The sequence below is a fragment of the Geotrypetes seraphini genome, chromosome 7, assembly GCF_902459505.1.
Source record: "Geotrypetes seraphini chromosome 7, aGeoSer1.1, whole genome shotgun sequence".
Taxonomy (NCBI): Eukaryota; Metazoa; Chordata; class Amphibia; order Gymnophiona; family Dermophiidae; genus Geotrypetes; species Geotrypetes seraphini.
The window spans coordinates 163,402,581-163,423,934 of NC_047090.1; the positions used below are offsets into that span (position 1 = coordinate 163,402,581).

The window sequence follows — 21,354 nt, forward strand, 5'->3', positions numbered from 1 at the left end:
TCTTTAGCTTAAAACAACTGTCCCTTTAATTAGCCCGGAGTGAGCCAGTCACATGACAGCTACAACGTGACCGGCGTCTTAGTACGATTTTAAAAGACGTTGGCGCGCCATTTTTTTCTCTTACCCTGCAAGACTTTCGGCGTCATTGCACTTAAGGTATTGGAACTGTTTTGCATTCTTCATTAAGATAGAGATAATGTCCTGACAATTCTTGTCAGTTTTTTGCATTTTCATATTTTGATGTTTTGTTTTCTGTCCTTTTAGAGCCCTGATGAAATTGTTTAATCATGAAACGTTGGCCTTCGTCGGCTATTTTTGTGAGGACAGTCCTTCAGTGCTTGCATCCTGCCATGAAGGTTTCATGTTGAGTTTGGAAGTTCAATGCAGAAACATTTAGCGGGGAGAATTACATGGCTCTTCATCATCGATCCAATATCGTAATTTCATTTCTCTAGTACATTTAAAGTTGCAATTAATTTTAGTAGAAGCTCAAAAATTTAAAAGCGCAAAGGTTTTAGCATTCGAAAAAGTTTTTAAACTTAGCTTTAGTAGCTGCAACCCGGGACGGAATGACCCGACATGTTTCGCACCAGTGTGCTTTATCAAGGGCCCCCTCGGCCGCTATTGTCATCAGACTCCTATAATGCTTACTATACTGAGTAGGAGTCTGATGACAATAGCGGCCATGAGAAGCGGTCTCAAACACGCGGCCCACGGGCCGCATGCGGCTCTCCAGGTGCTATTTTTCAGCCCACGGTCTGGACGCGATCGAAACAGCATTTCTCTTCCCCCTTCCCTTCCTTTTGGAGCAGCAGCATGTCTGGCCGGCTCAGTTGATTGTTCCGTTCAAAGCTGCGGGTTGGCGGCTCCTCACGCTATCCACTCCTGCATCGGAAGCCTCTCTGACGTCACAACATCAGAGAGGCTTCAGACGCAGGCGCGGATCTCGCGAGGAGCCGCCACCCGCGGCTTTGAACGGAACGATCAACTGAGCCGGCCAGACACGCTGCTGCTCCACAAGGAAGAGAATGGAAGGGGAGGGGAAAGAGAAATGCTTCTGCTGCATAGGAAAGGGGGACCCTAGGGAAATGCTGCTGCTGCTGTACAGGGAAAGGGAGAGGGAGGGAAAGGGGAAGAGAAATGCTTCTGCTGCACAGGAAAGGGGGAAAGGAAATGCTGCTTCTGTTGCTGCTACACCCAATTAAGGAAAGAGAGGGAAGGAAGGAGAAGGAAGACAAGAGAGAGGAGAGGAACAAGAGAAGCCAAGTTCATGGGAGGGAGGGAAGGAAAGGAGATATCAGACCATGGAGGGGGTGGGAGAGATGCCAGGGTATGGGGGAAGGGAAGGAACAGATGCCAGACCAGGGGAAAGGGAGGAAGGAGGGAGGGAGAGAAAGGAAGGAAAGAGATGCCAGACCATGGAAATAGGACAGAAGAAGAGAGAGATAGGAAGGGAAGGTAAGACATGGAAACGTAGATTTTGAAAAGAAAGCAGAAAAATTGAACATTAAGTTAATGCCAAAGATGGATGCAAGGCAGAAAGTGAAGACGGAGAGAAAAACAGTCAAAGGACAAGAAGGCACTTTTAACCATAGTTGAAAGCACAGAAAAATAAAGTCATCAGACAACAAAGGTAGGGAAAATGATTTTATTTTCAATATATGATTGAAATGTGTCAGTTTTGAGAAAGAAAAGATATTAAACTTTAAATGTGAGGGCTGCAGAAAAAAGAGTACTTGGAGGGCCGCAGAAAAAATAGTTAATGTCTTATTAAAGAAATGACAATTTTGCATGAGGTAAAACTCTTTATAGTTTATATATCTTTCCTTTTAACTGTTAAAGGAAAGTTTTATAAACTATAAAGAGTTTTACCTCATGCAAAATTGTCATTTCTTTAATAAGGCATTAACTATTTTTTTCTGCAGCCCTCCAAGTACCTACAAATCCAAAATGTGGCCCCACAAAGGATTTGAGTTTGGCCATGAGGGACCCTTGATAAAGCACACTGGTGCAAAACATGTCGGGTCATTCCCTCCCGGGTTGCAGCTACTATAAAGCTAAGTTAAAAAACTTTTTCGAATGCTAAAACCTTTGTGCTTTTAAATTTTTGAGCTTCTACTAAAATTAATTGCGACTTTAAATGTACTAGAGAAATTAAATTATGATATTGGGCCGATGATGAAGAGCCATGTAATTCTCCCCGCTAAATGTTTCTGCTAAGCGGTGGAGTGGTGGGTCTGAGGCCAAACAAGATAGAACTTTTAATATCCAGTACTTTGAATGACAACGTGTGAATGTTCTGGATAGAAATTTGGGGTTGACTCACCAAAGCTGCGCCAGCACAGTCGGTGAACCAGGAATACTGCACAAACATAAAGAAAAAAAATCATTTCTCTCAATATGAGCTCCATGGAGCTTCAGGGCTCCCAGAGACGCTTAAAGGCAAAAAATCCAAAAGAGACCGCCCAAAAAGTAGTTGGCTCAACCGAACTTCAGTTTCGGATAAACTTCCTGCTTCAGGAACCCTTGAATTTTGAAAGCTCAAAACATACGCTGCGGCAAACACGCTGGGAAACACCCCCACGTTAATTCGTTTTTCTGACTTTTCGATCCACACTGAGGTCTTCTCACACAAATTAATGATTAATTTATTGATTTATTATATTTCCCTTTGCTGCGCCTCACAGTTGGTCCAACAGCGACACTATTAGAACTTTTTGATCTTAGGGCTCCTTTTACTAAGCTGCGCTAGCGATTTTAGCGCGCCCGCTAGACGCTAATGCCACCATTAAGCTGGCGTTAGTTTTCACGCATAGCGTGGGGGGGGGCGGGGCAGTGCGCGCTAAAAACGATAGCGCACCTTAGTAAAAGGAGCCCTTAATTTATGTGGATGTTCTAGAGAGATTTGGGTTTGGCCAATTTTCATAGAATCCGGCATTATGGGTTGCCAAGTGCGCAGAATTCAAGAACTTTGTGAACACGCACAACTGGTGCCTCTAAAAACTGTGAGCGGCATGCAATATAGGGCTCCTTCTACAAAGGTGCGCTAGCTTTTTTAGCGCACGCTAGCTGAAAAATTACCACCTGCTTAAAAGGAAGTGGTAGCGTCTAGCGCGCGCCAAAAACACCAGCACACTTTTGTAAAAGGAGCCCCTAATGTTCTTAGTCAAGGCACAAAGGGTTAACGGACAATCTTGTAATTTCTGGGTAAAAGTAAAGATGGCAAAGAAAAAAAATACCACACAAAAAAAACCAGCCTGCTACATGCTGGGTAACAGATGTGCTCATTGATTTTAATTGATTTCTAGTTAAGTATAGCATAAATGTGAGAACATGGTGCCTGCAATGCCATAAATCCTGAGTTCAACGTACAGAAAAATAAAGTAATAAAAATAGAATTTACTGCCACAGTAATTTACTTTTGTCTGAACGGCCATCTATTTTTCTTTCACTGAAATAGTTATAATGAAAAAGTGCTGCTACTACTCATAATTTAATGTACCAAAGATTTAATAAATGCTAAACCGAAGAACTGGAGAAAATATTCAGACCCGCTTCGCAAAAAACCCAGAATTTATTCACAGAGGAGATGCACTTAGGAATTTTACAAAATGATACAATAGCAAAAGGCTCCTTTTACAAAGGTGCGTTAGGGCCTTAACGCGACGAAATAGCGCACACCAAAATGCCATGCGCGCTAGCCGCTTCCGCCTCCTTTTGAGCAGGCGGTAGTTTTTCGGGTGCGCGCGCTAAAAACGCTAGCGCACCTTTGTAAAAGGAGCCCAAAGTCTTTAGAGCTAAACATTTCAGATAAAAATGTAGAAGGGGACAATTTTCTAACTCTCTGCCTAACTGCAAAAGCAAGAGGCCCCTTATCCAGTTTTTTTGTTTTGTTCTTTTAAGGAAAAGTACACGTCTGCTTTCCTTGACTGTTGCAACTTTTTTTTTTTTTTTTTTTTTTTGCGTGAGTGAAATTAACAACATGTTTAGATTTAAAATTCAAATCTATGCGCCTCATTTTCCTGCTCTGATCTATATTTACCTCTGGGAATGCTTCCTTGTAGGTTGGTTGAAAATATTTGCACTATGGAAGATCTGCCCCGGCTTGTAAAGTATTTGCATCCTTGTGCATTTTTCACATTCTGCCGTCTAGAAAGCTGAGATAGTAAATGGGCTTAGTGCCCTCCAATGTAGGTCTATCCGGTATGCTAAGCCCATTTATTTTGTGGCCATAAAAGAAAGACGACAAAAAAAATTCTACTATAGAAATTGCCTATAAAAACGAGGTAACACCTATGCAAAAAAAATGTTTTAGGAAATTAATTTTATGAAAATTTATAACTATTCTTATATTAATTACTAACTTTGAACATGTCCTTAACGGAGGAAAAAGTCTTCAGACCCCCTTCCAGCGTTCTCATAATTGGCTATAAAAGCCTATTGAGTGGGAAATCTTCAATCATCGGTCAAAAAACCTCCTTGTGATATCAGTTTTCAAAAGAGACCCTTTAAGATTAAAGTCACATTATTCTATTTTGAAAATTGATATCATAAGGAGGTTTTTTTTGACTAATGATTGAAGATTTCCCACTCAATAGGCTTTTATAGCCAATTATGAGAACGCTGGAAGGAAGTCTGAAGTCTTTTTCCTCCGTTAAGGACATGTTCAAAGTTAGTAATTAATATAAGAATAGTTATAAATTTTCATAAAATTATTTTCTTAAAAATGTCTTTTTGCATAGGTGTTACCATGCTTTTTTAGGTGGCCATAAGAGAGACATTGTTGTATTTCTTGAATTTCTGGCCATGCGCTAATGTTAGCATTAACATAGGAAACAAGAGAGCAGAGATCGGACTTAAACCACCCAAACAAGGATTATCCTGGAAACAATAGTCTGGACAGAACCTTAGAATTCTTCAAATATGTCATGTATTTATTTATTTTGTTGGGTTTCCTTACACATCCAGGGGAGGGTGGGGAGGAGGGAAATGTATTTTGATTATTAAAATTACTTAATTATAATTTTGTAAACACATAATTGTCTTGTTGTATTAATAATTGGGAGGAGGGGGGGAGAAAATGATTGTTTTATGTATAAATTGTGTATTTAATAGTGCGTTTTATGAAATATTTATGTTCAAGTAATTGTATTGCACTGTGAAAGTTTAAAAATCAGTAAAGATTTATAAAAAAAAAAAAAAAAGAATTCTTCAAACTGGTCTTTATTATCACATATCACCTAGACATCAACTAATTGATGTGTGATAATAAAGATCTGTTTGAAGAATTCTAAGGTTCTGTCCAGACTATTGTTTCCAGGATATCCTTAGTTGGGTGGTTTAAGACCAATCCCCACTCTCTTGGTTTTGTGCTTCATCTATGGAGATTTGGTTTCAGTTTTTTGGGTTGTTTTAGCATTAACATAGAGCCATTTGAAAAAAAAATTAACAAAGAAGCACTTACCGCCTTCTACTTAGGAGGCTTGGCTCCCGTGTTATGGACGTGCTAATCAGTTAGTGTGGCAGTAAATACAGCGTACCAGCTGAATAGTGCATCCATGTCCATTCTCTACCCTTGACACGCCCCATCAAAAAAAAAAAAAAAACAACACAAATTAAAAATAATACGGCTCTATTTAGCATGCACATATGAAAAAAGTAACAAAGAACAATTTAGTATACTCTGTGTTAGGCTATTTTTCCTGCATTAAGGGCCAGATCCTATAAATGGCGTCCAAATTTGGACGCTGTAAAAAATGATACAACAGCAAAATAATTTAAAGCTAAATATGCCAGTGATCCATGCTCAACTTTGGTTGCAAGGATTTACACCAGCTGAGACCTGGTATAAATCCTTGTGTCTAAATTAAGTGTTGATCCCTCACGTTCTATAATACGGCACACTACTCTGGTGAACATACCTAACCCGCCCAAGTTTCTCCCATGATCATGCCTTTTTCAGTTGCACACTATGGCTGAAATTCTGTATAGGACACGCTGCATTTAGGTAGTGGAACGCACCTTACCGCTGCCTGACCAATCCGGGGACTCGTTTCTATAAAAACTGAAGGTGTCATTCTAAGGTGCCAGTGTCGTGCCTACGGAGGCGCATAGGGCCACCTACGGATGCCTAAAGCCGGTGGGGGTATGGTTTGCATTGGAAGTAGCCGTAGGCGTCCCCATGCGCCTCTGTAGGCATGAGACTGGCACCTTAAATGTAGGCTTTTAAAATGCTGGCCTACATTTAAGGAACCTGTGTTAAAAAAAAAAACCAGTCGTGATCCTACAAATGGCGCCAGTGCATGACTGACACGCGATCAGTGGTCGTTTCTTAGGCGGCCGCCTATACCAGCACCGTTTACAGACTAAGGGCCTAAGAGATTTACACACACATCTTTATAGATGCGCAAGTAAATACAAATTGTGCCAATTAACGCCAATAATAGCCCCCCTTTATGAGCACTGAATGGATCATTAGTCAATGAAATAGCACGTGTAAATTGAACTTAACATCAAAACTGATCAAAAAATTGCAGTTGCCCCAGAATACTTTAAGTTTTACTTTTTTATTGTTTTAGTAGGACTTGTTTTGTTTTTAATGTGCTAGGTTGACTTTTATTTGGGGGGCACATTTCTACTTTCTATATTTAAGAGCTAGATTGAGTGAGAAGTTCTTTTTAAGTTGGATTATATATGTTTTATGAGAGATGCTGTATGTAAGGTAGAAAGTTGTGCGGGGACAGAAATGCCACCCATCCCTGCCCGTCCCCGCCAGGATCCTCTCCGTCCCCACCCGGATCCTCTTCGTCTCCACCCATCCCCGCATGGAATTACCTCCATCCCCGCCCGTCCCCATAAAAAGCAGCAATTACTTCTGACAGGATCATCAATTCCACAGTTTCTTTTGTGTTTGCGCTGCTGTTTTCCTTGTGGAATCTCTTTGGTGGAACCCTTTTTTTGTTTTCTGTTCAGGTAATTCACTTATAAACCCCCTCTTTTACTAAGGTTGACGTGTCCATTATATTATATGGACGAACCCTGCTTCCAAAGCCTTCCATCCCCGTGGGAGTCCCGTTGGCTAGAGGGGTATCCCTGTGAGAGTCCCGTGGGCCAGAGGGGGGTCCCTGTGGGAGTCCCGTGGGTTAGGGGGGATTCCCACGGTACCCCCTAGCAAGCTAAAAACCGTGAATAATCGAAACCATGAATGCTGAAACCGAGAATACGGAGGGAGAAGTGTAAGTTTAAATCAGCTTGCATAGTTCATCATGTATTATGGACTGACTTTTCAGATAATCTGATTTTGCTTTTTTCTCATTTGAATTGTTCTTCCACCAGATTATGTGGCTACTACCTACAGATTACTACATTTTCTACAGATTGGAGGAGTACTATATAAATGACAGCTTAACTCCTCTTTTGCTTACGCTGCCATTACAATTTGGAATAATCTACCTGTTTACATTAGGATTGATATCAATTACTTAAGGTTTTGTAAAAATTTGAAAACATTTTTATATGACTTCTTGTAATATTTGTGTTATGATGATATTTTAATTAGTGATTGCTTTTGTATTTTCCTATAGATTTTAGGGCCTTTTTAGAGAAACATTCAGAATAGAGAATGACACGGTGACAAAATTCATCACCGTTCCCGTCCCCGCGGATAACCGCGGGAAACCATCTTCATGTCATTCTTTAAGGAGAGAGGAAAGAATCAGAGTATGAATGGCCACAACCACTGACCCGCAAGCTTTGCTTTGAAGAATGCTGGTGTAGAAGGACTGAGTTTGAAACAGACACTACAGAATGACAGTCTCTGGTATCCAGAGCAGATATTGTGATGTCATAATGCCTCATTCCACCAGTGCCTAAGAACCAATCACATCAGTGATGTCACAATGGCTTCATTATCCTTGGCTCACATAAGCACAGCCCTGACCCGCAAGCTTTGCTTTGAAGAATGCTGGTGTAGAAGGACCGAGGTTGAAATAGACACTAGAAAATGACATGGGATTATTTCCCGCGGTTATCCGCGGGGACGGGGACGGTGATGAATTTTATCACCGTGTCACTCTTTAATCTATATATATATAAAATCGGAGGTATGTATGTGTGTATGTGTGTGTGTATGTGTGTATGTGCCGCGATCACGCAAAAACGGCTTGACCGATTTGAACGAAACTTGGTATGCAGATCCCTCACTACCTGGGATGATATGTTCTGGGGGTCTCGCGGCCCACCTGCACACGTGGGCAGAGCTACAAACAGAAAATCAGATTTCACCAATTCATGTCAATGGAAAAAATGTAAAAAGCTGCCAACGCAAAAACGGCTTGCCCAATTTGAACGAAACTTGGTATGCAGATCCCTCACTACCTGGGGTGATATGTTCTGTGGGTCTCGCGGCCCACCTGCACACGTGGGCGGAGCTACAAACAGAAAATCTGATTTCACCCATTCAAGTCAATGGAAAAAATGTAAAAAGCTGTGGGACCGATTTGAACGCAAATTGGTATGCAGATCCCTCACTACCTGGGGTGATATGTTCTGGGGTCTCGCGGCCCACCTGCACACGTGGGCGGAGCTACAAACAGAAAATCAGATTTCACCCATTCATGTCAATGGAAAAAATGTAAAAAGCTGCCAACGCAAAAACGGCTTGCCCGATTTGAACGAAACTTGCTATGCTGATCCCTCACTACCTGGGGTGATATGTTCTGTGGGTCTCGCGGCCCACCTGCACACGTGGGCGGAGCTACAAACAGAAAATCTGATTTCACCCATTCAAGTCAATGGAAAAAATGTAAAAAGCTGTGGAACCGATTTGAACGCAAATTGGTATGCAGATCCCTCACTACCTAGGGTGATATGTTCTGGGGGTCTCGCGGCCCACCTGCACACGTGGGCGGAGCTACAAACAGAAAATCAGATTTCACCCATTCACGTCAATGGAAAAAATGTAAAAAGCTGTGGGACCGATTTGAACGAAACTTGGTATGCAGATCCCTCACTACCTGGGGTGATATGTTCTGGGAGTCTCGCTGCCCACCTGCACACATGGGCGGAGCTACAAACAGAAAATCAGATTTCACCCATTCAATTCAATGGAAAAAATGTAAAAAGCTGTGGGACCGATTTGAACGAAACTTGATATGCAGATCCCTCACTACCTGGGGTGATATGTTTTGGGGGTCTCGCGGCCCACCTGCACACGTGGGCGGAGCTACAAACAGAAAATCAGATTTCACCCATTCATGTCAATGGAAAAAATGTAAAGGGCTGCCATTCTCACAGTAATTCAAAAACGGCTTGACTGATTTGACCGAAACTTGGTATGCAGATCCCTCACTACCTGGGGTGATATGTTCTGGGGGTCTTGCGGCCCACCTGCACACGTGGGCGGAGCTACAAACAGAAAATCTGATTTCACCCATTCATGTCAATGGAAAAAATGTAAAAAGCTGCCATTCTCACAGTAATTCCAACTACCTGGGGTGATATGTTCTGGGGGTCTCGCGGCCCACCTGCACACGTGGGCGGAGCTACAAACAGAACATTAGATTTCACCCATTCATGTCAAAGGAAAAAAAGTAAAAAGCTGCCATTCTCACAGTAATTCAAAAACGGCTTGACCGATTTGAACGAAACTTGGTATGCAGATCCCTCACTACCTGGGGTGATATGTTCTGGGGGTCTCGCGGCCCACCTGCACACGTGGGCGGAGCTACAAACAGAAAATCAGTTTTCACCCATTCATGTCAATGGAAAAAATGTAAAAAGCTGTCATTCTCGGAAGTTAGATCCAAGATGGCCGACGGTCCCGGACGCTGAGCAGCACGCCGGAGATTTTCTGAAAACTTTTCAGAAAGGAAAGAGTTACTTACTCAGAATGCCGAAGAGGAGAGGCCGCAGCGCCGCTGGAGCCTCGCGGCGTTCGGCGGTCCCCTCGTTCGGCAATATTGAAGAGCTCCTGCGTCGGATGCAGGATATCCCGGCAGCGTCGGCACCCCCCCCGCTGGAGACGCCTCAGAGAGGCGGAAACGAGGTGATCTCCTTGGGGCTAGAGACTACGCTCAGCCCCGACGCTAGGGCACCTCCCCCACCTCCTCAGGTTACCAGCTCCCCACGAGTGGAGGAGCTCCCGGAAGGAAGCAAGCACCTACCCTCGGAGGCCAGGAAAAACAGAGAGGGGAGCGTGGAGATGGACTCCCTGAGTTTTCAGGTGAGTCCAAGAAGTACAGAGGATTTGGAAACATCAGGGATCATTTCAGCCCAGCAGAAGGATTGCCAGAATCAACTGATAACCGGTGAGACTATTCAAATTCCCAATCTTTCATATGTTATTGAAAAACCCAGAGAAGTAACACTGGACTCAATCTGGGATTTAGTTGCTGACCTAGCCAAGTCTGTTAAGCCCCAGCTTTTGCAGCTGGAAAATAAAATTACTCTTCAAGAAAATGATATAAAAAATATAAAAGTTGAAGTTGATGAATCCAAGAACTCAATTCTGAATATACAACAGGAGTTAAAAGCATCAAAACAGCTTAATGAAGCAATGGTAAAAGATAACACAAGTTTGCGCAGAAAATTGGAAAATTTGGAGAACTTTTCTCGTAATAATAATCTCCGTTTGATTAATTTTCCTAAGATAGCCTCTGTGACACCTAGAGATATGATGAAACGTTATATGGTAGAGATTTTGGGTATTCCAGAGGATACATTACCACCACTTACTCAAGTATATTACTTACCAATGAAAACTACTAAATTACCACCTAAACAACAGGAGGATAATCAACCACTTAATGTTTCTGCAATCTTGGAACTTTCGGACAGAGAGCTAGCATCTCCGGCAACATTGCTTCTCACGGTGGCCCTTGCACCAGATAAAAACTGGTTGCTTACAATGTACTTTAGGAATAAAATGAAAGAATTTCTTGGACATAAAATATTAATGTTCCCAGATTTGGCACGGGAAACCCAGAGAAGAAGGCGAGAGTTTCTTTTGATGAAGCCAGGTGTTATATCTCTTGGAGGGACCTTTTTCCTACGACACCCTTGCAAATGTGTAATACAGTACCATATGAAGAAATATGTATTCTTTGAGCCATTCCAGTTGACAGCTTTTCTGGCAGGAACTCGACTGGATGAAGGGAAATCAAGAGAGGTCCAATTGAATAAATGATATCCTTCCTCAGCTAAGGGACTTTGTTTTCCTAATATTTGATTTGATTTTCGGCATTTATGTCCGCCTCATCCATCTTGGATCTAATTTTGAGGACTTGAGCTGAATTTAAGCTAAACATTTATTTTATTTAGTTGATTATTATGTATTTTACCTATGAGTATTATTTTTCTGCTTTTCTTCAACTTTCTGTACAAGTGGATACTTGATTTATAAAATGTAAAATTTGATAAATATAAAATAAAATAAAAAAAAAAAAGCTGTCATTCTCACAGTAATTCCAACTACCTGGGGTGATATGTCCTGGGGGTCTCGCGGCCCACCTGCACACGTGGGCGGAGCTACAAACAGAACATCAGATTTCACCCATTCATGTCAATGGAAAAAATGTAAACAGCTGCCATTCTCACAGTAAATCTAAAACGGCTTGACCGATTTGAACAAAACTTGCTATGCAGATCCCTCACTAACTGGGGTGATATGTTCTGGGGGTCTCTTCACCCAAGAATTTATATGTTCTTGCTCCTGGAGGTGAAACTAAAAATGTTGTTTATAATCAAGTTTTGTGTTAGTTGTATTGTATTCATTTTGTCAAATATTTCACATTATAATTTGAATATTGTACTTTTTATAAAGCTGTAAAAAATAATTTCATTCACCACTATAAAGTATCTTTATTTGAATCCATTTACAGTGTTATTGCTATAATTAAATACCCGTGCAACGCCGGGGCATCAGCTAGTTCAGAATATAATTAAGAACAAGAGAACAATAAGGGCTCCCTTTACTAAGATGCGCTAGCGTTTTAGCGCACGAAGGATATTACCGTGTGCTATGCGGCTAGAACTAATGACAGCTCAATGCTGGCGTTAAGGTCTAGCACGTGCGGCAATTCAGCGCACGCTATTCCACCCGTTAATGCCCTAATGCACCTTAGTAAAAGGAGCCCTAAGTATGAATTCTCCAAAAAGAAATCCGACGTTTACAGTTAATCCAAAACACGGTAATAAAACTTATATATAAACTAGGTAAATATGATCACGTCACCCCTCTCCTGAAAGAAGCGCATTGGCTTCCCATAACACATTGTGTTACTTATAAAACTATCCTGCTGACTTTTAAAATTAAACTCTCCCATCAGCCTTCCTACCTTGATAGGCTTCTCATTCCACAATGCCCAACACGTACACTTAGATCAGCAGACCAGAATTTCCTTTCAATTCCCTCTATAAAAGATTTTTTCTACATTAGAAAAACAAATTTTTCAGTAGTCACCCCAACATTGTGGAACGCTCTACCACATCAACTCCGCCATGAAAAACAACTTGATAGATTCAAGATAAGCCTAAAGACTTTCTTATTTCAAGATGCTTTCATCTGCTCTTAAAGCATTTCCTTCTTACTCAACCAACCGCTTCTATGAAGTGATCCCATCCTACATGTTTCATCCTCTCCCTCCATTCTTCTTTCAATCTCCATTTTTTTTTCTCCTTTCTTTCTTTTCTTCTCCTAATTATGTAACTTTACCCCTCCCTTCCCCTCTTACCATAACTCTCAAGTTCATCCAGTTCATGTCCTTAATGTACACTTTTATTAACTCCTTTTATAAATGTAATTTTCTATCTCTATTTTTTAACATTTTATTGTAAACCGGTTAGATACCAGTTGATGGTCGGTATATTAAAAGTTAATAAACTTGAAACTTATTATATAAATCTTCACACCCCTTGTCATAGTAAACCCAAATTAACACAATTTCTAAATATTGCTTTAACAATGGCCATAATAAGTTAAACACCCAACTGTGTCCTCTCGTATGAGGAAAGGCAAAAGAGAATACAGCTCTTCAAGTTGGAAAACAGACAGCTGAGAAGAGATATGATTGACGTCTGTAAAATCCTGAGTGGTGTAGAATGGGTACAAGTGAATTGATTTTTTTTTTTACTTCATCAAAAATGACAAAGACTTGGGGGTCGCCGTACCTCAAAAAGGACATGGCGGTACTTGAGGAAATCCAGAGAAGAGCAACAAAACTGATAAAAGGTATGAAAAACTTCTCATACGCTGACAGATTGGAAATGCTGGGGTTATTCTCCCTGGAAAAAACGGAGACTTAGAGGAGACATGATAGAAACCTTCAAAATCATGAAGGGCATAGAGAAGGTAGACAGGGACAAATTCTTCAGGCTGTGGGGAGCCACAAGTACAAGGGGGCACTCGGAGAAATTGAAAAAGGACAGGTTTAGAACAAATGCTAGGAAGTTCTTTTTCACTCAGAGGGTGGTGGACACATGGAACGCGCTCCCGGAGGCTGTGATAGGCCAGAGCACGCTACAGGGGTTCAAGGAGGGTCTAGATAGGTTCCTAAAAGAAAAGGGGATTGAGGGGTACTGACAGAAGTGGAGGTAGGTTACAGGAATAGTCAGAAACCACTTCACAGGTCGTGGACCTGATGGGCCGCCGCGGGAGCGGACCGCTGGGCGCGATGGACCTCTGGTCTGACCCAGTGAAGGCAACTTCTTATGTTCTTATGGGTCACTTGAAGTTACAGGGAAACACTTTTAAAACCAATAGGAGGAAATATTTTTTCACTGAAATAGCAGCTCTGGAACTTGTTGCCAGAGGATGTTTGGACAAGTTCCTGGAGGAAAAGTCCATAGTCTGCTATTGAGACACACATGGCGGAAGCCACTACTTGCCTTGGGATCGGTAGCATGGAATATTGGTACTGTTTGGATTTCTGTCAGATGCATATGACCTGGATTGGCCACTGGAGAGACAACAATGATTTTTATATAGCTGCGCTGAACATTGTAAATTGGTCTGACCCAATATGGCTATTCTTATGTTCTTATGTCAGGATGACCTGAATAGTCCTGGATGAAAAATTCAGCTGCTTCTGTTATGCAAAAGTAAATTTAAAGCAAAAGCTGCTGAAAGAACTCTGGGATTCAATTATTCAAAGGTCCAAACCGGAGGAAAGCTCTATGAGTATTTTGTCTTTGATTAATCCTGAAGAAACGGTCAAGTCTGTCATTGTAAAGTGGTAATAGTTTGGCACCATCAAGACACTGCCTCGGTCAGGCTGTCCCTCCAAATCAACAGCCACGGGTTCAGGAAAGTACTGAGACTGAGGCCCAGGCTTACTCTACAAAAACTACAAAAGTCCATCACCAAGATGGGAGAAAATGGTGACTGCTCAACAGTTTCAAGATTATTCCACATTATAAATATAGGAGGGTGGCAAGTAGGGACATCCAAAATTTAGACACCCAAACTTACATCTGCCTTTTACATGGTGTAAGTTTGGGCACCTAAAGTTAAGAACCTAAATGTTGGCACCCAACTTAGGCTCTGTTCTGTAATGGAATATGGGTGCATCAGATGCCAATATATAGTAGACTCTCAGTTAACTGGAACTTTCAAACAACCAGAAAAAAAAATGTCATTAAAATAAAATTGTCTCCCGCGCTCTTCAGATAACGTCCAAAGTCGTGCTTCTGACCCAACATCCCCCTCCCCCCACTCCAGCCCCAGAGGCATCAGCAGCAGAGGAAAGGCCCTGCTGGGGCTGGCCAGAAGCTGCCTGTTTACCGGCGCTTTCTCTGCTCGTTGGCTGCCGCTACTGTTTCAGGTGAATGATGGAGGGAGGGAAGGGGGGGTTGTCGGGATTGGATCCACTGGTTCGGGAATGGAGGGAGGGGGTTGTCAGGATCGGCTCTACTGCTTTGGGAACGGCGGAAAGGAGGGAGGTAGGGGGTTGTCAGGACTGGCTCTGTTGCTTCAGATAAGGGAGGGAGGGAATGGGAGGAGAAGGGGGAAGAGAAAATGGGAGAGAAGGGGGAAGAGAATGTGGGAGAAAAAGTGACCCAGAAAGAAGGGAAAAACAGATGCTGGACCTACAAAGTAGGGGTAGGGGGAATGATAGAGTGAGGTGGGAAGGGAGACAAAACTATTTTTACAGTAATTCTCAAGCAACCAGAAACTACAATTATCCGACATCCACCAATCCCCATGGGTGCCGGATAGCTGAGAGTCTTCTGTAGAAGACTATCTTTAGCGCAAAGATTTTGGGCACCTAATTTTCAGCTCCCTTTATAGAAATGCCTCTTAAATATTGACCCAACTATAATTACAAAAGGCTTTTACTAAGGGGTCCTTTTACTAAGGTGTGCTAACATGTCCCTTATAGTCTATGGACACGTTAGCATTTAGCACGCTAAAACGGCTAGCGTGCCTTAGTAAAAGGACCCCTTAGTGACTGTTTCTGAGTTCATATATGAACGATGCATTCCCAATTAATACAAGTCAAGGCATCCTAAATTTATTGCACACATCTTGGTTTATTTATGTATTGTAAGTATAATAGAATTACCAGTCTTTGTATTAAAATGTAGACAAAATCTCTTCCTCTATTTGAGATTAATAATTGCAAAACTTAGACAATTAAAGGCTCTTCAAGGAGGGCAGATCACACGGTGAGTGCTGAGCTTTTGCTCAGAAATAGTATTGTCCTCTTTAAAGATTCAGATATAAAATGCTGTTTTATGTTTACTCATGAAGCTGTTTTATGTCCATCATGAAGCAGATGCAACTTCAAATGGAAGAAGAGCTTCTTCAGTCATGAACTTACCAAGTCAATAAATTCCTACTACTGCCATATTTTGATTTCTCCACTCCAGTCAGATGTGGCAAAAAGCGACGGAAGTACAGGGTGGAAAGATACATTAACACAGGCCTGGTTGTGAGCAGGAAAGTTACGCACGACTCTGGATGTGTTATAATTGTACAGAAACACTCTGCCCTCTGAGCTTCCGGTGGCTAGAAGGGATCCATCAGGAGAAAATTCACAGCCCACTGCAAAGCCTTCCACCTGGGGGTTGGTCAAAAATAAGAAAAAACCAAGGATAAAAACTATGCCAACAAAACTACCTGTATGGCTTGCTTAACTTTACGTCCTGCAATATCTGAGTTCCTATTATTTCTTGTAATGCATTTACATGGTTTAAATAACTGTTGCTTATTTGACATTGGGAGGATAATTTTGAAAGCTGTTCTGTACGTTCAGTCTGGAAAACATATACCTGTTATGTGTACAAAGCTGCATGCATACATTGTTACACATTTAAGTCTACTTGGACTGAGCAGAAGTACTTTCAAGGTTTGGACTTTTGGAAATATGCATGTAAATGCATAAAATTGTCACACATGCACACAAACAGACAGAAACCTAAGTGAATAAATCCCCTGGGATAATTTTCAAAACAGAAGGGTTTTTTTGCTTTGAAAATTTGTGATTACCAGAGGAGGGATTAGATATAAGATTAGTCCCTAAAAAGGGGAATTTTCAAAGCCATTTTCATGAATAAAATGGTGCTTATAACATAACATAAACATAAAACTCACTTGTATACCACAAATACCATTAAGTTCTCTGCGGTTCACAAAGACTAGTAATACAAATGAATAAACATCCAATATCTAACTTCCGGAAGATTCCCTAAATCTTTAAGGCACGCCGAAATTGTTGATACGAATTTGGGAATATGTGAGTTAAATCCCTAGTCCATAAGGCTGCCTGAAAAGATAGCAATCGTTCCTGAAATTTCTTATATTTACATCCCTTTACAGAAGGGAACGAAAATGATGAATGAGATTTTCTAGAATGTTTAGAGTTTGTAATGATAAAAGATTCCATAAGATATTCAGGAATTGAGCCTCTTAGTGCCTTAAAACACATACAGCCGAGCTTAAATTTAACCCGTGCCTCAACTGGAAGCCAGTGCAATCGACGATAAAAATCAGTGACATGATCATGCTTCTTTAAATTGAAAATCAATCTGACTGCTGCATTCTGAATTATATGCAGTCTATGAAGACTTTTCTGAGTACCAGCAAGATGAACAATGTTACAATAGTCCAACTGACTAAGGACAAGTGATTGAACCAACAATCGAAAGGCGTTAATATCAAAATATGCTCTAATAGTTCTTAGTTTCCATAAAGTATAGAAACCCTTTCGAACCAACGAGTCAACCAGATTTTTCATAGTAAAGGTGCGATCTAAAATTACACCAAGTATCTTTATGGTTGACTGAATACTATAGATTTTATCATTTAAAACAATAAATGTAACATCTTCATTTAAATTTGATAATGCAAAGGAAAATTTAGATTACTGGTTCAATCGTTACTACTGAGTCTTCTCGATTATTGTAACATTATCTATCTGACAGTCACCAAGAAAGAATTAGCAAGACTTACAATAATACAGAATACAGCGGTCAGAATGATTTATGGCCTGAAGAAATTTGCTCATGTTATATCCTTTTATCGCGAATTGCATTGGCTGCCAATGGAGGCCCGGGAATTGTTTAAACTAGGCTGTTTCTGGTACAGCTCCTTCTTACTTAGTCAATAGATTTTCTTTAGCATCATATAGACATAGTAGAAGAACTCATCCTTTGTTTAATTTTCCATCTGTCCAGGGTTGCAGGAGTAAGAAATTTCTGAATCATACTTTGGCATCTCAGGCAGCTCTTCATGACAACGGATTCCGAATATTGTTGCTTACTACCCATTCCTATGGCCATTTTAGAAAACAATTGAAGACCTACCTTTTTTCTAAATATTTGACTGTTTAACGAATTATCTTATTTCATGTAACATGTTTACTTTTATAACTTTTTGTAAACCGCGTTGAACTTCTGGTTACGCGGTCAATAAGCACAATGTTATGTTAAGTTTTTTCTGTATTAATTTTCAATTTAAATTCTGACATCCAAAATTCAATTGTCTATAGAATCCCAACCATAGTTTGATTAATCTGAGAAAGGGAAGTATGAACATGAATTAAAATTATGATTTCATCAGCATAACTAAATAATTTAATTTTGAACTGGGATAATCTATTGCCTAAAGAGACCAAATAAATATTAAAAAGCAATGGAGACAGAGGAGATCCTTGGGGTACTCCATAGAAGTTACTCCAACTGTTTGAAAGCTCACTGTTGAGCTTTACTTGATAAGTTCTAAATTTAAGAAAACCCTCAAACCATTTCAAAACTTGGCCACGCATGCCTATAGCATCCAGACATTCCAATAGTTTATCATGGTCCTCAAGGTTGAACGCACTGCTTAAGTCTAGTTGGAAAACCAGAGCACTGACCCCTTATTAAAAAGGCTACACAAATTATCCACTAGAGATGCAAGCACTGTCTCTGTACTATATGATGGTCTAAATCCTGATTGTGATCCCTGCAAAATGGAGAAATGTTCCAGATAATTCAACAGTTGGATATTTACTAAACCTTCCATAATTTTTATAAAGAATGGGATTTACGAAATGGGCCTATAATTAGCCACCAAGGATACAGAGTCCTTAGGATCCTTGGGGATTGGAGTTACAATAATATGACCTCCCGATGGAGGAAAAATACCACCATAAAGCAAATAAGTTATCCAAATAAACAGATGTACCGTATTTTTTGCTCCATAAGACATACCTGACCATAAGACGCACCCTAGATTTAGAGGAGGAAAAGAAGGAAAAAAACCATTCTGAACCAAAATTCTTCCTGCCAGGCTCTGCACCCTGTCCCCCGTCCCCCTTCTGGTGGGCTAGTGGTAGGCAGCGACAGGGCAAAGGGCAGGCAGGCCTAGTGACAGGCAGGGCCCCTCACCCCGAGGCAAGCAAGCAGGCAGGCAGGACCCCCCAAAGTGTATAATCTTTCTTCTCTTCTTCACTATCTATGTGTACCATTTCCTCCCCTTCCATTAAGTATCACATCTCTGTATCTTTATTCCTCCCCTTTCCAGCATTATTCCATGTCCCTGTCCCTATGCTCCCTCCTCCTTCAGCATTTCTTTGCTATGTCTCTTTCCCTCCCCATGTTAAACTTTATTTTCTTCCTCCTGTACTCCTCACCCCCACCCCAAGGCAGGCAGGCAAGGCACCCCACCCCCGAGGCAAGCAGGCAGGCAGGCAGGCAGGGTCCCCCCGTACCTCCTCCGACCTCTCCCGTACCTTATAGTTCCTCTGACGCAGCTTGACAGACCCGATCATCCATGTCCCGCCTGAATGCGAAGGGAGTCAGAGGAGCGGCGGTGGAGGCAGCTGAGGCCCGGATCACTGCCTTGGGGGAAGGGAGGGAGGTGAGTGGGAGGTTGGAACCAGCCGCTGCCGCTGCTGTTAACGTAGCCGCTCGCTCTCGTCAGGGCCGCACCGCCATGCTGACTCCCAGCGGCTGCTGGTTTCGATGGCTGCTGTTCGCGCCCAGCCCGCGGGCAGTGTGTGGGAAGCAGGACTTGCTGCCTCCAGCGGCAGAGCGGCATGCAAGGCTTCCTGCCTGGTCGGCTAATGCGGCTGCCTCCTCTTCCCTTCTGTAGCGGCACAGCGGCGCACAAGGCTGCCTGCTTGGTCCTGCGCCACTTCCCGCAAGAACAGCAGTGCGGAACTAGGCAGGCAGCCTTGTGAGCCACTCTGCCGCTAGAGAGGCAGCTGCGTCCAGCAAGGAAGGGCACCAAAATTAAAATAAGGTAACCGGGGGGGGGGGGGGGGAGTTGGGTATTCGCTCCTTAGGACGCACCCTTTTTTCCACCCACATTTTTGGGTGGAAAAAGCGCATCTTATGGAGCAAAAAATATGGTAATTGAAACTGTAAAGGTGCTAGTTTCATCACTTCTGGAGAACACAGATATAATGAACAGTATGATTTCACATATTTATTATAAAATTTCCTAAAATCATCCCAATCAGGATTAGCAAAAGTATCCCACTCTAGATTGACTAATGGCAATCTCATTGGATATATAACTCACAAGTATCTTAGTCTGATCTCTGTAGCCAATCTAATTATAACAATCAATGTTTAAATAATGATGTCTTCATTCTGTAGTCCTTTACTAGTACTGGTAGCCATCCATGGTTTAAGTATCTAATCTGTAAACTGAGTTGAGCCCTATTTTAAGGATGATCCGGTATATGAATCTAAGGATTGGATTTCATTAGCTCAAATCAATACCATGCTGTGGAACATTAAAAGAAAAGTGGACCTTTCATCAGTACCTTGTGTTCTTCGTATCTTTTCTTTTTGTTGATTTTATAGGGCCACTGGGTTGAGAACAAAGCCATGTAGTTTCCATTTGTTTGAGCAACAAACGTGGAGTCTTTGGGGTGTAGAGTTAGACACGGACATGTGTAGCGCTCCTGAAAAGCAAAATTTAAAATAAATAAGAACATAAGAATGGCATTACTGGTCAGACTAATGGTCCATCAAGCCCAGTAGCTCGTTCTCACGGTGGCCTATCCAGATCCTTAGTACCTGGCCAAAACCCAAGGAGTAGCAATATTCCATTCAGAATCCTAAAGAATAGCAAGATTCTAGAATCCCAAGGAGTAACAAAAGATTCCAGAACCCTAAGGAGTAGCAACATTCCATGCTATTGATCCAGGGCAAGCAGTGGCTTCCCCCATCTAATATCATAAAACCCTTACTCACGCAAGCGCAGTTGAAACAGCATGATCCCTGCCTCCGTGATTTGTGCCTCCATGGCCGTGTTCCATTTGTGGCGGCTTGCGGTGCATGCGGCGGTTTCAGTGACGGTGAGAGCAACGAAAGGAGGGTGTCCTTTGGCCTGGACGAGGCCGCGGGTGCTGCGGGCCGTCCGGCTGCTACTGCTGCACAGGGAAGTGGAGGGGGAGAGGGAAAGTGGGCTGCTTTGGGGGGAAGAGTGTGCTGGGGGCAGGCAGGGGGCCATGGAGACAGAGAGACAGACAGAAATAAAGACAGACAGACAAGGGGCAAGGGAGAGACACAGACAGAAAGAATGACAAACAGACAGGGGGCCAGAGAGTCAGACAGCGGCCAGAGAGAGACAAAGAAAAAAAGACAGACAGACAGCGGCCAAGGAGAGAGAGAGAAAGAAAGAATGACAGACAGATAGGGGGGCCAGGGAAAGATATAGACAGAAAGAATGACAGATAGCGGGCCAGAGAGACAGACAGAAAGAAAGACAGACAGCCAGCGGCAAAGGAGAGAGAGACAGAAAGACAGACAGAAAGCAGCCAAGGAGAGAGAGACAGAAAGAAAGACAGACAGACATCTATTCTAGCACCCATTAATGTAACGGGCTTAAAGACTAGTGTCTTACTAACAGACTAGGGACTT

General features: G+C 42.0%; 1 protein-coding gene across 5 annotated transcripts in view; it reads right to left on the bottom strand.

Moving 5' to 3' along the window:
- WDR25 (WD repeat domain 25) overlaps nucleotides 1–21,354 on the bottom strand; it is a 260,069-nt gene that overhangs the window by 68,951 nt on the left and 169,764 nt on the right. For 2 of the 5 annotated variants that reach the window (XM_033951544.1, XM_033951543.1), the window contains exons 6-7: nucleotides 20,253–20,393; nucleotides 15,819–16,058 (exon numbers count right to left, since the gene is read on the bottom strand). In XM_033951544.1, coding sequence (XP_033807435.1) covers nucleotides 15,837–16,058; nucleotides 20,253–20,393 — 363 coding nt within the window. In that variant the 3' untranslated portion in view covers nucleotides 15,819–15,836. Of the gene's footprint in view, nucleotides 1–15,482; nucleotides 16,059–20,252; nucleotides 20,394–21,354 lie in introns of those variants that run through there. The other 3 variants (XM_033951542.1, XM_033951545.1, XM_033951546.1) reach the window with 2 other exon arrangements.